Here is a 13,119-nt window from a genome sequence, read left to right as displayed (position 1 = left end):
ATCAAAGGAATGTTTTTTTAATCCTATTTTGGATTTAATTTGAACCTTTTCATGATTTTAAGCGGATTAGCCTTATTATTTATTTATAATAATTTACATATTAAAAAAATGAGAAAAATGGATTTCAAGTAAAATTTTATTATATTTATAATTAGTTAATATTAGTTATATTAATATATCAAAATATTAAAAAGGAGCTTTCGCCTTAGGCCTCAACTTAATTATATGGAGCCGGCCCTGAACTATCACTTGACAAAAATGTTGACTATTCCAACAAGTCTTCTAAAGACTATTCCAATATTCCAACCACAATAATTCATCTTCATTGATAAAACTAGAACATTAAAAAAATTACTTCCTTTCAATCCAAAATTGGTTGGCCAAAAGCAAACCATGGGTTTCTTCCAATTGCTTTGCTTCTTCCTCTGTGTCATCCACGCTTGTCTCACAACTGCACAACTCACCTATGAGCACCACTTCTGTGAAGGAGCGAATTACACTACTAATAGCCCATTTCATCATAATCTCAACCTTCTACTCTCTTCTTTATCTTCTAATACCAAAAACAATAAAAAATTTTACAACACCACCATTGGTCGAGATCCTCCAGATAAAGCATATGGAATTTTCCATTGCAGAGGCGACGTTACCACCGAGATCTGCAAGAATTGCGTGGAGAGTGCAATCAAGGATATCATCAAACTTTGTCCAACCCAGAAAGAATCAATTATATGGCATGAATTTTGTATGGTGAGGTATTCAAATCGATCCATCTTCTCCACTTTGCAAGAAAAACCGAGTCTCTTCTTATCAAAAGTGAACAATGTCTCGAACCCAGATCGATTTGGTGCGATATTGGAGGAATTGATGGATGACCTTATAAATAAAGCTGCCAATGGAACTTCGGAAGCTAAATTCGCGACTGGAGAGGCTTCGTTTATGAACTTGGACAAGAGATATGGGCTAGTACAGTGCACTCCAGATTTAACTCAAAGTGATTGCAAGAAATGCTTATTACATGCTGTGCATGGGATTCCAGTTTGCTGCAGTGGGAAACAAGGTGGACGACTAATTCAACCAAGTTGTTGTTTGAGGTATGATATATATCCGTTTTATGGGTCCGTAGTAGCTGCTGCGCCTGCACCACCTCCTCCTCTAACACGGCCAGGGATTTCGGTCACAAATATAACTAATACAGCTCGTAAGTACATGGATTATCCTGAGATTTATTAGTACAGTTTTTAATTTGGATTTTAAATTCAAAAAAGGATACCAAAAGTAGAGGGTCTTCTATTCTTCAAATCCTCACTTCAATAATTTTGGTTGAAAAACATAAATTTCCTAGAGATCAATACTATTAAGGCTATTGTGAACCTTCATCACGGCCAAGTTCGGATTCAGCAACTATTTGAACGGGTGGGGTTCAATTCAATTAATTTGGATAAGTTGGTGAAAATTTTGTAAAAGAAAAATTGGGGAAGTTTCGGGAATTGTAGCAATGATATATGATTTTGGATTTCTTCACAGAATGATTCATCTTCACCCTCACTAAAACAGAGATTTGAATGTTTTAGAAAATGAAATTTTGAAGATGAAAATTTAAATGTTATCATATTCAGCCATTAATCAATAAATTTCCTTTATTAGGCTGATCCCTTATTTTGAGAATTTTATGAATTTTCGGAAAAAAATACATGAATTTTGCGACTATGTTTCCCTTTAGGCATAAAGGCTAAAGCATTGTTTTAAAAACCGGACTGAACCGGTCATCCAACTGGTTCGATAGGTGGCAGCAATCCATATGGCCCCAACTAGCCTTACTATTACTCTTACTCTCATTGCAGTTTATACTTATAGAGCCACAGCTTCACCGTAGACTAAGGAAGACCATAACCTCTGCAAACCTCAACCTCTCAAGTACATTTTCAAGTTCACATCTCAAATATAATATTATATTCTCCTGGTGTTAAATTCATGAAATCTAAAGTGGTAGGCATTTTAAATCATTTTGATGATAATCAAAGATTAAGAGTCATTTCAAACCACAATGGACGTGCCAAAACCAGAGGTGCAGATTTAAAAAATCTTGCTAGGTTGTAGAAAATTTGATTTCTAAATAGATATTCGACTTTTGTCTTGAGTTTTTTTTTCGGATCAGTACTAGAGTCTTATTTTCTTAAGAGTAAATTTTACATCAATAAGAATTTTGATCGGTGTATGACATTATCTTTAGGTGTTTTATTTATTTATTTATTTATTTTTAATTTCATCTCTTTAGACGTGAGTTCGTTGGGTTGATAGGATTAGCACTTGTTGGTGAACGATGAGAACCTTCCCGATTATGTGTAGCAAAGAGATAATCAACTAAATAGGGAAAACTCAATTACCAAGCCAACTAACGAAATAATCAAGGAAAGAAATGAAAGAGGCAATTAATCAAGTGCATAGAAGACAAATCACACACCACCAATGTTTTACTTATAAAACCATCTCAATGTGTGAGAGAAAAATCACGGAACAACGCCAAACAATCTTCACCATTCAAAAGATAATGGTACAAAGGTTATCTTCCCAAGCTCTTATCCAAAGCTTAGGGTATTACAATAAATTAAAGAAAAATAAGGGTTACCTCTTTTTAGCTTTAATAACAAACGAATCTCCTCACAAAACACTTTTCATTCTTTACGGGCCAAATAATATAACCTTAGTCATGGGCTTTATCCAACCCATGATACACAACAGCACTTAACGTGAAATTTTTTCAAGATTTTTCTTCTGAATATCTTGACATTGTAATCAAAGTTCTATCTTGTACAAGAATTTATCTCACTGCTTACATCACAACGTTATGTTAATTCAATAACATATTTCTTTCATTGTTCAAGAGTGTGGGTTGCTTATGAAAAATTGATCTTGTTTGTGCAGGAAATGCAAAGAAATCATCTTCTATTATTGTTATCATAGTTGTTCCTTCCTTCATTGGATTCGTACTTCTCTATATAATCATCATACGCTTTTCATCACGAAGGAGGAAAAGGAAAAAAGTAGATAGTAAGTAGTTTTTATTAAGGCAAATTTACCAAAACATGCACGTCATATCGATTATTTACCAAAATAGTAAACTGTATATCTTATTTTTGAAAACGGTAATTTTTAGTTTTCGAAAATATTTTATTTTACCAAAATAGTAAAAATAATAACTTCAATATTTTTGCTATCGAAAATATCTTTTTTTGTCGGAAAGATCCTTCTGACATAAGATTATAATGTATTTTATACAGTGTCAAAGATCATTTTGACATGAGATCAGAATGTATTTTATATAACGTCAAAAAGATCTTTCCAACAAAAAAGATATTTTCAGTATCAAAAATATGAAAATTACTGTTTTTACAGTTTTGGTAAAGTAAAATATTTCTGAAAATAGTAAATTACCATTTTCAGAAATAATTAGTAACCATCTTATTTACCAACTTTGATCTCAACACTGTGAGTATACATAAGCTTTGTTAAACATTTCTGCCGCAATGTGGTGAGGAAACTGGTACTTGGTAATCCAAATTGTTGAATGTTACACCTCAAACATCAATAATCTTTACTCTTTACTCGTTTGTCTCATATTTTCCATTATCCTTACGTTGGAAAAGATGGGGAGCAGATTACAAGTTTGGAATCATTGCGATTCCACTTTGATACTTTAGAAGCTGCAACTGACAATTTCAGTGATGCTAATAAGCTTGGTAAAGGTGGATTTGGTGTTGTTTACAAGGTAATTATTAAAAGATTAACATGCTAGAAAAACGAAGAATTTTATATGATCTAAGTTGTTTATTTATTTTATTCATTCACATTCTTGTTATATGTTTCTCAGGGTAGGCTATCCGATGGACAAGAGATAGCAGTTAAGAGGCTCTCTAGAAATTCGGGACAAGGGGAAGAACAATTTAAGAATGAGGTTCTATTAGTGGCTAAGCTTCAACATAGGAATCTTGTTAAGCTCCTAGGTTTCTGCATTGAAGGAGAAGAAAAGCTCCTGATCTATGAGTTTGTGTCCAACAAAAGCCTCGATCAATTTATATTTGGTTTGGATCCAATGCTCCATCAATTGAGAGATTCCTTATTTAACAGTATTGCTTTATGGTCTTCACACTAGCGCAAAGTATGAATGGTTTGATAAATACTTGCTATATTATTTTAGGCCTAACTTGAAATTTTATGTGGACAAAATGTAGATCCAAAAAAGCGTGCTTCTTTGAATTGGGTAATGCGTTACAAAATCATAGTAGGGATTGCCCGAGGGCTTCTCTATCTTCATGAAGATTCTCGGCATAGGATTATTCATCGAGACCTCAAAGTCAGCAATATTTTGTTAGATGCAGAGATGAACCCCAAAATTTCAGATTTCGGCATGGCAAGGCTTTTTGTAGTGGACCAAACTCAAGGGATTACTGACAGAATTGTTGGAACATAGTAAGTATTACACCTCAACAATATGTAGTTCAATATTCCATAAAATTTCAGTATATTATCCGTTGCTTTCAATCTATGGAGGACGAAAATGTTTTTAGGAAGGCATATCCATGTTAAGGTTTTCAGGATATTTAGAAAAAAAATAAAAAAAATACAAGCAAGCAGAAATATGTTTATTAAAATAAAAAAATTAAAGCAAGATATCATGTTTCATATCAAGTAAATTTGTTATTGGTAATGTCATGCAGTGGATATATGTCCCCAGAGTACGCAATGCATGGGCGATTCTCAGTGAAGTCCGATGTCTATAGCTTCGGTGTTTTGCTTCTGGAGACTTTAAGTGGTCAGAAAAACAACAGTTTCTGTGAATTAGAGCATTTTGAAAACCTTCTAAGCTATGTGAGTGATTTGGTCATATATATTTTTATTTTATAATCAATTGTGTGATATAAACATACGCTTTTGTTGAATATTTGAGTTGCCATGCTATGTTTCCAGATTGATTGCATATCCATTAGCCTTGGTCTTCTCTGAGAGCCTAACTAAAAAAGTGATTGAAGAGGTTGTAGCTTAAAAATTGAGGGTTTTGTACAAGAGGTTGAAGACATCGTAGCTTAAAAATAATTTACCATTTCAGCTAGAAAAATCTGAGTTTTTTTTTACTAGAAGATGAAGATGCGAGGACATTTAGGTCATTTTTATTAGTATCTCAGAGAAGACTGAGATCAAAGGACATGCCATTAATTGGGCTTAGACCCATAGCTCAGTTGGTTTGACACATTGCAAAACAACTTTGAGGTCGTGGGTTCAAGTCCAGCTTACCCATTAAAAAAAATATATTTTTAACCACCAAAAACAAAAGGGATATGCCATCAATTAGTTTGAAAACACAGCGGGGGTATCTTAAATATTTACCAAAACTTGGAGTGGTATGTTTAAAAGTCCCAAGTTGAGACTACCACATCCACTGAAATTGATCCAGCTTAACTGACTTTGGTTTGTATATTGGCAAACACTTTAGATTTGAAATTCTGAATAAACGTTGAATTATTGTTACAGGCATGGAGACATTGGAAGGAGGGAACAGCTTTAGAGTTGATAGATCCAACATTGAGGTCTAGTTTCTCTACAAGTGAAGTGATGAGATGCATCCACATTGGGCTGTTATGTGTTCAAGAAGATGTGTCTGACAGACCAACCATGGCAACTGTTGTTCTTATGCTTGGTAGCTATTATTCTGGCACTCTTGCTGTACCTTCACGACCAGCATTTTGCCTGCATGGTAGAATGAATTCGAACACGCTTACAAGTGACTTAACACCACCATCGTCTGTGAATGAGATGTCAGATACCGAGATATACCCTCGATAAATCATATTGGATTATATCGGAATTATTAACAATGGCTTTTCACGGACATCTATGGCACCAAGTAAGTTTGAGTTAACTAGCCAAATGTAATCAGGTTATATGAAAACATGTGCAATGCTAGGTAATTGTGGCCTTTTATTCTCATTATATATATATACATATATATATATATACACCAAACATTTTAGTAAAACATTTTTCAAAACATGGGTTAGAAGTTTTGGAATAGGCTGATTTTTGGTGAGGATGATCTACAAAACTTCTAACCCTATCAAAAATGATTTACAAAAAATGGACGGTCCACGATTTTTCAACTTGTAAAAACATGGGGTTAGAAGTTTTGGAAGAGGAGATCGTCCTCACCAAAAATCAGCCCATTCCAAAACTTTTAACCCATGTTTTGAAAAATGTTTTGCCTAAAAGTTAGCCATTGAACGGGACCCTATATGGGTAACGTTCAATGGCTAACTTTTTGGCAAAACATTTTTCAAAACATAGGTTATAAGTTTTGGAATGGGCTGATTTTTGGTGACGATGATCTCCACGGTTGGAATGGGCTGATTTTTGGTGAGGATGATCTCCAGACCGTGGAGATCATCCTCACCAAAAATCAGCCCATTCCAAAACTTCTAACCCATGTTTACAAGTTGAAAAATCGTGGACCGTCCATTTTTTGTAAACATTTTTGATGAGGTTAGAAGTTTTGGAATGGGCTGATTTTTGGTGATGATGATCTCCTCACCGTAGAGATCATCCTCACCAAAAATCAGCCCATTCCAAAACTTCTAACTCATATTTTGAAAAATGTTTTGCCAAAAAGTTAGCCATTGATCGGGACCCTATATATATATATATTGTTTCAATTTTTTTTTTAGAACATCCGCTCTCAACTTCTCAGAAAAGGGGAATTAGCTCTGGGGTTTTTGAGGTGATTTTAGGAGATTGATCAGAACTCGACTAGAAAAATGAGAGAGAATTGAGGAGGGAATTGAAACTTTTTAAAAAAAAATATCGGCACACTTCTCAGATCGTAATTTGTTGTTAGAGGGAATCGAAAATACCATAAATTTGTTGTTAGAAGTATTTTCCACAATTGAGGCTATGAAAAATGAAGCAGCTCCAAAATCATATGGGTGCGTCATTGAAGCCGCATCATTATTTTTTCCTCTGAAGGATCACCAAATAGGTAAACTCTAAAGTAATAGAAGCCGCATCATTATTTCAAAACTTCTTACTAATGGGTTGCTGGAGTGCCAACTAAAACTTATTTAGAAGGAACAGGGTACTTTAGAGAAATAATTATGACAAGGTTGTACAAGCTCATGATGTAACCAACATAAAATCAATCAAGAAAAAAAAAGTGAAGGATGAAATCTGATTTCTTAAAAAATTAAAATCTATCATTAGCTCATTGTCAATCAACAATGTTAACTTTCGTCGAGGAACAAAACTAGCCTTCAACCATTGATTACTGACCACTAACCTTGCTATCATAGCAAAATAAAAAAGTCCAGCTTGATAAGAGTTATTTGCTTGAAAGTAACTCAAGATTAGATGCACAAAAATTTCATTAAATTAAAGGAAAATAAACTCAATGCCCTATGCTAGTGATACTTGTACCACCTATAAAAAAAATAAGTAATAATAATTTAATTACTGATACATACTACATAAAAGATATATTGTTAGAGTATTACATAAGATGAATCATTCCAAATCTAAAATATAATCTATCCTAATCATCATCATGATCTAAATCAATCTTTTAGTTATTCAAATCTAATCCTAAATGATATGGTGTAGCACGATACACCTTATTACATTGCATCCTATGCAATACTCTAACATATATAAAGACTAGAAGAAAGGAAAATTAACATCTGTTGACAATAAATTTCACAGACCTACCTCGAGATTTGTGAAATAAAATCGCAAAAGAATTTATTGATTTTGATAAAAATAAGAATACAAATCTCAATGTTTTTCTCTGATTAATAGTTAAATACAAAAATAAAAATGATGTGTGTAGCTTTATTCTCTTTTGACTTTACGTGTGATTAGCTAAGAAGATTATTTTGACAGTAGTTTTGTTTGTGTTTAATTTTCTGTAAAAACTTTTGTAGATTTTCTTCTCTTCGGACTTTATGTTTTATCTGCTGAGAAGAATTTCTTAACTTCTGAATAAGAGATTTTGAGTTTTATCTTATGTAGAAGTTTATGTAGATTTTCTTTCTTGAACTTCACACTTTATTGTCTGAAAATGATTTTTTGATTTCTGAAGAATGACTTTTAAGCTTGATCTTCTCTTTAATCAAAATCAAAATCTTTCTTGAAGAATTTTACTTCATCTCGTGAGGAGGGCTGGAAAACTTCTGTCTTTTAAGAGAAAATGATCCCCTTCCCCTTTCAAATTAGAGAGGCTTTGGTATTTATAGATATAAGGTAAAAAGATATTTTCAAATATGACTCCAACTTAATCAGATTTTACATAATTAATTTAATTGGTATTTGGTTATTGATCCAACCCATTTTAGTGGGTTTTGGATTTAACCATGGACTAACCCATTTGTATTTGGGTGTATGGGCTCAATACTTAATGCGGATCACTTAACTTTATTTTGATCATGGACTCTATTCGTCGAAGCCCATACTATAATAGACCTACCCCAATCAATGACCCAAATTTATGTAAGCACAATTTTAATTTTTATGGTCTTCTTTATAATTTGAAAAGCTATAGGGTCCTTTGATATTTTGATGCCTACAACATCCAAACATAATCTATTCAATGATTTATAATAAAGGGAAAATTATTAAAAAAAAATAAAAAATAAAAAATATTTATTAAAAAAATCCTAAATTAAATTTAATGAAATTCGTTTTTGGAACCTAGTTCGACCCTTAAAGGGCTAAATAATTTTTCTCTCCTCTAGATCATTTAAAAAATAATTTTTAAAATTATTAAAAATAGGAGAGAGAAAATTTCAGCCCTTTAATGGTCGAAATTTTCTCTCTCCTATTAATTTCAAATTAAATTCTAATATTTTAAAAATCGTTATTAATTTTAAATATTAAATATAAAATAAAAAATTAATAATGATTTTTAAAATATTAAATTCAAATATTTTAAAAATCGTTATTAATTTTAAATATTAAATAATATTTTAATAAAAATCATTATTAATTTTATTAAAATATTAATAATTTCAAATTAAATTCGAATATTAAAAAAATCATTATTAATTTTAAATATTAAATATAAAATAAAAAATTAATAATGATTTTTAAAATATTAAATTCAAATTTTTTATTTTATATTTAATATTTAAAATTAATAATAAGTTTTAAAATATTCGAATTTAATTTGAAATTAATAGGAGAGAGAAAATTTCGGCCCTTTAAGGGTCGAATAAGGTTCTCAAAACGAATTTCGTTAAATTTAAGATTTTTTTAATAAATATTTATTATTTTTGATTTTTTTTTTTGATAATTTCCCCTATAATAAATATCTAATTTAATAGTAAAAGTTACAAATAAAGTTGACCGCTAATGTTAAGGTCGACCGAAAGATACCTTCTAGGGTGAGCGGGTCCCATTAAGTGTACCAGAAGACATTTCAAGTCTAGGACGTCAAACTTTTAGCATATTTAATCCATTGTTGGCGTGTTGGTCACATGCAGCGTTGCCTCAACGCTAAGGACCAAATAACTTGTCACTCACCCCAATCTCTCTTACCTTTCTAATGAATCTTTAATATTCCACATGGACACAGATATTATGACTTTGTTTATCAAAAATGTTGACTACTTCCAAGTCTTATTAGTAGAATCACAAGCCCATTATTCATCTTCATCAATCCAAGTATTACTAAAACATTAATCTCATGCCAATCCAAACTGACCAAAATTGAGCGATGGTTTTCTTCAATTTCTCTTCTTTGTTTGTGTCATCTTCATGCGTAGACTTTATATATATTAGAGTATTGCATAAGATATAATATAATAAGGTGTATTGTGATATACCGTATTATTTAGAATTAGATTTGAATAACTAAATGATTGATTTAAACCATGATGATGATTAAAATAGATTACATTCTAAATTTGGAATGATTCATCCCATGTAATACTCTTATAATATACCATCTACATGTCACTAGTTAAATTATTATTATTGTTATATTACTTATTTTGTTTATAGGTCAAAAGAGAGATGGTCCAAGTATACATCATCAGCATGGGACATAGAGTTTATTTTCCTTTAATTTAAGGAAATTTTTGTGCAACTAATCTTGAATTTCTTTCATGCAAATAACTCGTATCAAACTAGACATTTTTATTTTGTTATGAAAGTGAGGTTAGTGGTCAGTAATTAATGGTTGAAGGTTGGTTTTGTTCCTCGACAAAAGTTAATATTGTTGATTGACAATGAGCTAATGATAGATTTTAAGGTTTTAGAAGTTAGATTTCATCCTTCACATTTTTCTTGATTTTATGTTGGTTACATCATGAGCTAATACAACATTGTCATAATTATTTCTCTAAGATACCCTGTTCCTTTTAAATAATTTTAGAAGACTCTCCACCACAATGTTTAAAAAATTGAACCGATGATCCAACCTAAATTTTTCTTACTTGGTTGAATTGGGGTCTAATTTGGTCAGACGTTTTCTATTTATTAAATAATTTTCATATATATAATCTGAAAATTAAAATATAATAAATTAATAAAAAAATTGATAATTTGATTATAAACTAACATACAAAAATCCAATAAATATTAGAAAAGTTAATGTTTAAGTTTATGTTTGCTGTCCATGAAAAATGTTGAAAACATTACTTTAGGTAAAACTCTTAAAATAAATTAATGTACTTTACTTTACGCTAACGAAAATGATTTTTGACTTCTAATTTAAGAAGATTTTTTATTCTTTTAAGAAATTAATGATTTAGGGATTCCACCCTTAAGATTTCTATATATATAAAACCTAGAAAAAGAGGCTGATTTGAAAAAAAAAAAAAAAACATTTTCCCTATTAACTTAATAATATTTCAAATTACACAAGAGTTATTGGGCCACATGGATTGCCACATTGGCAATCCAACACAATAGTCTTTTAGATATCATGGAAAATTCAGATTCGAAAGTAAAATATATAAAGATAATATTTTTTTTTTAGCTTGATCTATGGAGGTATGAGTGTTAGAGCTCGATTTCACTATAAAGAAAATTGAACAAATCAATATAAAGAGTCACCTTTATCACTTACCTTCACCTTCTTCTAGATCTCAATCTTCCCAAACATCTCAATCTCTCCTCTTTCAAGTTTCTTTTTTCTCTATTCTATTATTTAGAAAAGACTTAGACTTAGAGTTAGAGTTAAATTTAAAACAAAAGAAAACAAAACACCTTTTAAAAGCACCAGAAGACCAAGGCTAAGGGATGTTTAAGTCAACTCAAATATTGAACAAAAGGGTATATTTAAGTCACACAATTAATTTAAAAATAAAAATATATATGACCAACCGACTGAGAAATTATGATTTTGATTATTCCACATAGACACAGATATAATAATGACTTTGATTATTAAAAATGTTGACTACTTCCAAGTCTTATAAGTAGAATCGCAAGCCCATTATTCATCTTCATCAATCCAAATATTACTAAGACATTGATCCCTGGCAAGTCCAAACCGATCAAAAACAAGCAATTGCTTTCTTTCAATTTCTCTTCTTTATTTGTGTAATCTTAATGCATTGTGAGCTTATCCTTGCTCAAATTTCTACTAACACTTTCAACTTCTTAAAATTCTACTCAACCCTCTTCCTGTTCATTATTTTGATTTTTTCAACCTAAAAACGTTAGCCAATTATTTTATTGAACTCGTTAAATTTCTTTTGTCCTCTAACTTTTATAATTCAATAAAAAATTCCATTTTTCATTGTATTTACTCATCCACATTCTTTAATTTGCTTTCCTCAATAAAATATTATTTCAACCTCAATAAAATACTTTATAGACAAAAAATCTAGAACATTCAAAAATATGATGTAATAAAGAGAACAAAAAATGCATAAAATGCACAAAGATTTAAAATGTGTCTACGTTAATGAATCAGAACCAATCTTCTTCACTTAAAAATCAAAGGAGAATAGTACTAGAAAAACACTCAAGGTTTTTATCCCAACCCAAGCCCTAAAACCCTTATACAGGCTCAACTCATTTTTCATAGAACTCAACCCAGGCTCGCCCATCAATCGGGTTGAGCCCAGGTTAAGTTCAGGTTAGCCTGGCCAAGTTGCAACCCTCTTCTTTTCCTTGTCAAACCCTAGAATAAGAAAATCTTTTTTATGTGATTTTTGTTGAAATATAGCTCAAAAATCAATTATGCTCGATCTAAGTGTGTGCATTGTTCGGTCGGTCTAAGGTAATTTGGGTTAGACTTGTAACTTATGTAAGTGGCCTACTTATGTGATACTTATAAAAATGGTTTTGTTCTTTTGTTGTAAGAATTCTAACTCTAAATCTAAGTCTTTTTTAAAGAAGAGTAGAGAAAGAAAAAAAACCTAGGAGAGGAGAGGCTAAAAGGTTTGGGAAGATTGAGATCTAGAAGAAGGTGAATCTAAGTGATAAAGGGAGTTCTTGCATCAATTTGCCCCGTTTTCTTTATAGTGAAATCGAGCTCCAAGCTCATACCTTTGTGGACATAAGTTTTAAGTGAACATAAAATCTCATGTTGTAAGTATTATGTTCTTACTCTTTTTTTGTGTGATTGTTAATCTTCTTTGTATTTGCTACTATTAGTTGAATTACCCTTTATTGTCATTATCAAATAAGGTCTTGGAAGGTGTAGCATATAAGGTGTTTTGTTAAGTACCCAACAGGTGTTTAACCAATTACTAAGTGAGTTTCACAAGACTGTTCACATACACAACAATTTTTACAATTGTAGAGATCTTTATTTATAAAATCAGAGTTTCTAAAACGTGTCTATCCCCCCAAAAATAGAAATATTCAAAGTATAAAATATCTAAAAGAAAATATTACATAATCCCCTTTTTAGTAATGAACTCCCAAAAAATCATAGATTTGTTGTTGTTTGTGAAGTCTTTACTAATATTTGTATCACTTTTCAAAAATATGTGGAGGTAATTACAAGTGTGGACTGTTTTCAATTTGGCTTTGATACAATAGAAGTTGCTACAAACAATTTCTCTTATGCTGATAAGCTTGGTCAAGGTGGATTTGGCGTTGTTTACAAGGTAATTGACTATT

The 13,119-nt window shown here is 31.1% G+C and overlaps 1 protein-coding gene across 3 annotated transcripts; it reads left to right on the top strand.

Moving 5' to 3' along the window:
- The first annotated feature begins 357 nt into the window (after positions 1-357).
- On the top strand, positions 358-5,988 carry LOC147390302 (cysteine-rich receptor-like protein kinase 25). 3 transcript variants are annotated; one of them, XM_086457505.1, is made up of 7 exons: positions 358-1,201; positions 2,926-3,051; positions 3,648-3,769; positions 3,872-4,127; positions 4,233-4,470; positions 4,719-4,869; positions 5,530-5,988. In XM_086457505.1, exons 1-7 carry the CDS (start codon positions 394-396, stop codon positions 5,839-5,841), a joined length of 2,013 nt encoding a protein of 670 aa, XP_086313631.1. In that variant the 5' UTR covers positions 358-393; the 3' UTR covers positions 5,842-5,988. The 3 variants fall into 3 exon arrangements, with proteins under 3 accessions (XP_086313631.1, XP_086313633.1, XP_086313632.1); XM_086457506.1 differs by having other exon boundaries at positions 359-1,201; positions 3,872-4,082; XM_086457507.1 differs by lacking the exon at positions 2,926-3,051.
- Positions 5,989-13,119: the final 7,131 nt, after the last annotated feature.

This window comes from Akebia trifoliata, chromosome 11 (genome assembly GCF_017979445.1).
Source record: "Akebia trifoliata isolate Shusen 1 chromosome 11, ASM1797944v1, whole genome shotgun sequence".
Classification (NCBI taxonomy): domain Eukaryota; kingdom Viridiplantae; phylum Streptophyta; class Magnoliopsida; order Ranunculales; family Lardizabalaceae; genus Akebia; species Akebia trifoliata.
Note: the sequence above shows the minus strand (reverse complement) of the source record. Positions and strands in the feature narration are given on the sequence as shown.

Coding starts and splice junctions, on each gene's coding strand:
- LOC147390302 (XM_086457505.1), top strand. CDS start 394: ATGGGTTTCTTCCAATTGCTTTGCTTCTTCCTCTGTGTCATCCACGCT. Junction 3,770..3,871: donor GATTTGGTGTTGTTTACAAG/GTAATTATTAAA, acceptor TATGTTTCTCAG/GGTAGGCTATCCGATGGACA. Junction 4,471..4,718: donor GACAGAATTGTTGGAACATA/GTAAGTATTACA, acceptor AATGTCATGCAG/TGGATATATGTCCCCAGAGT.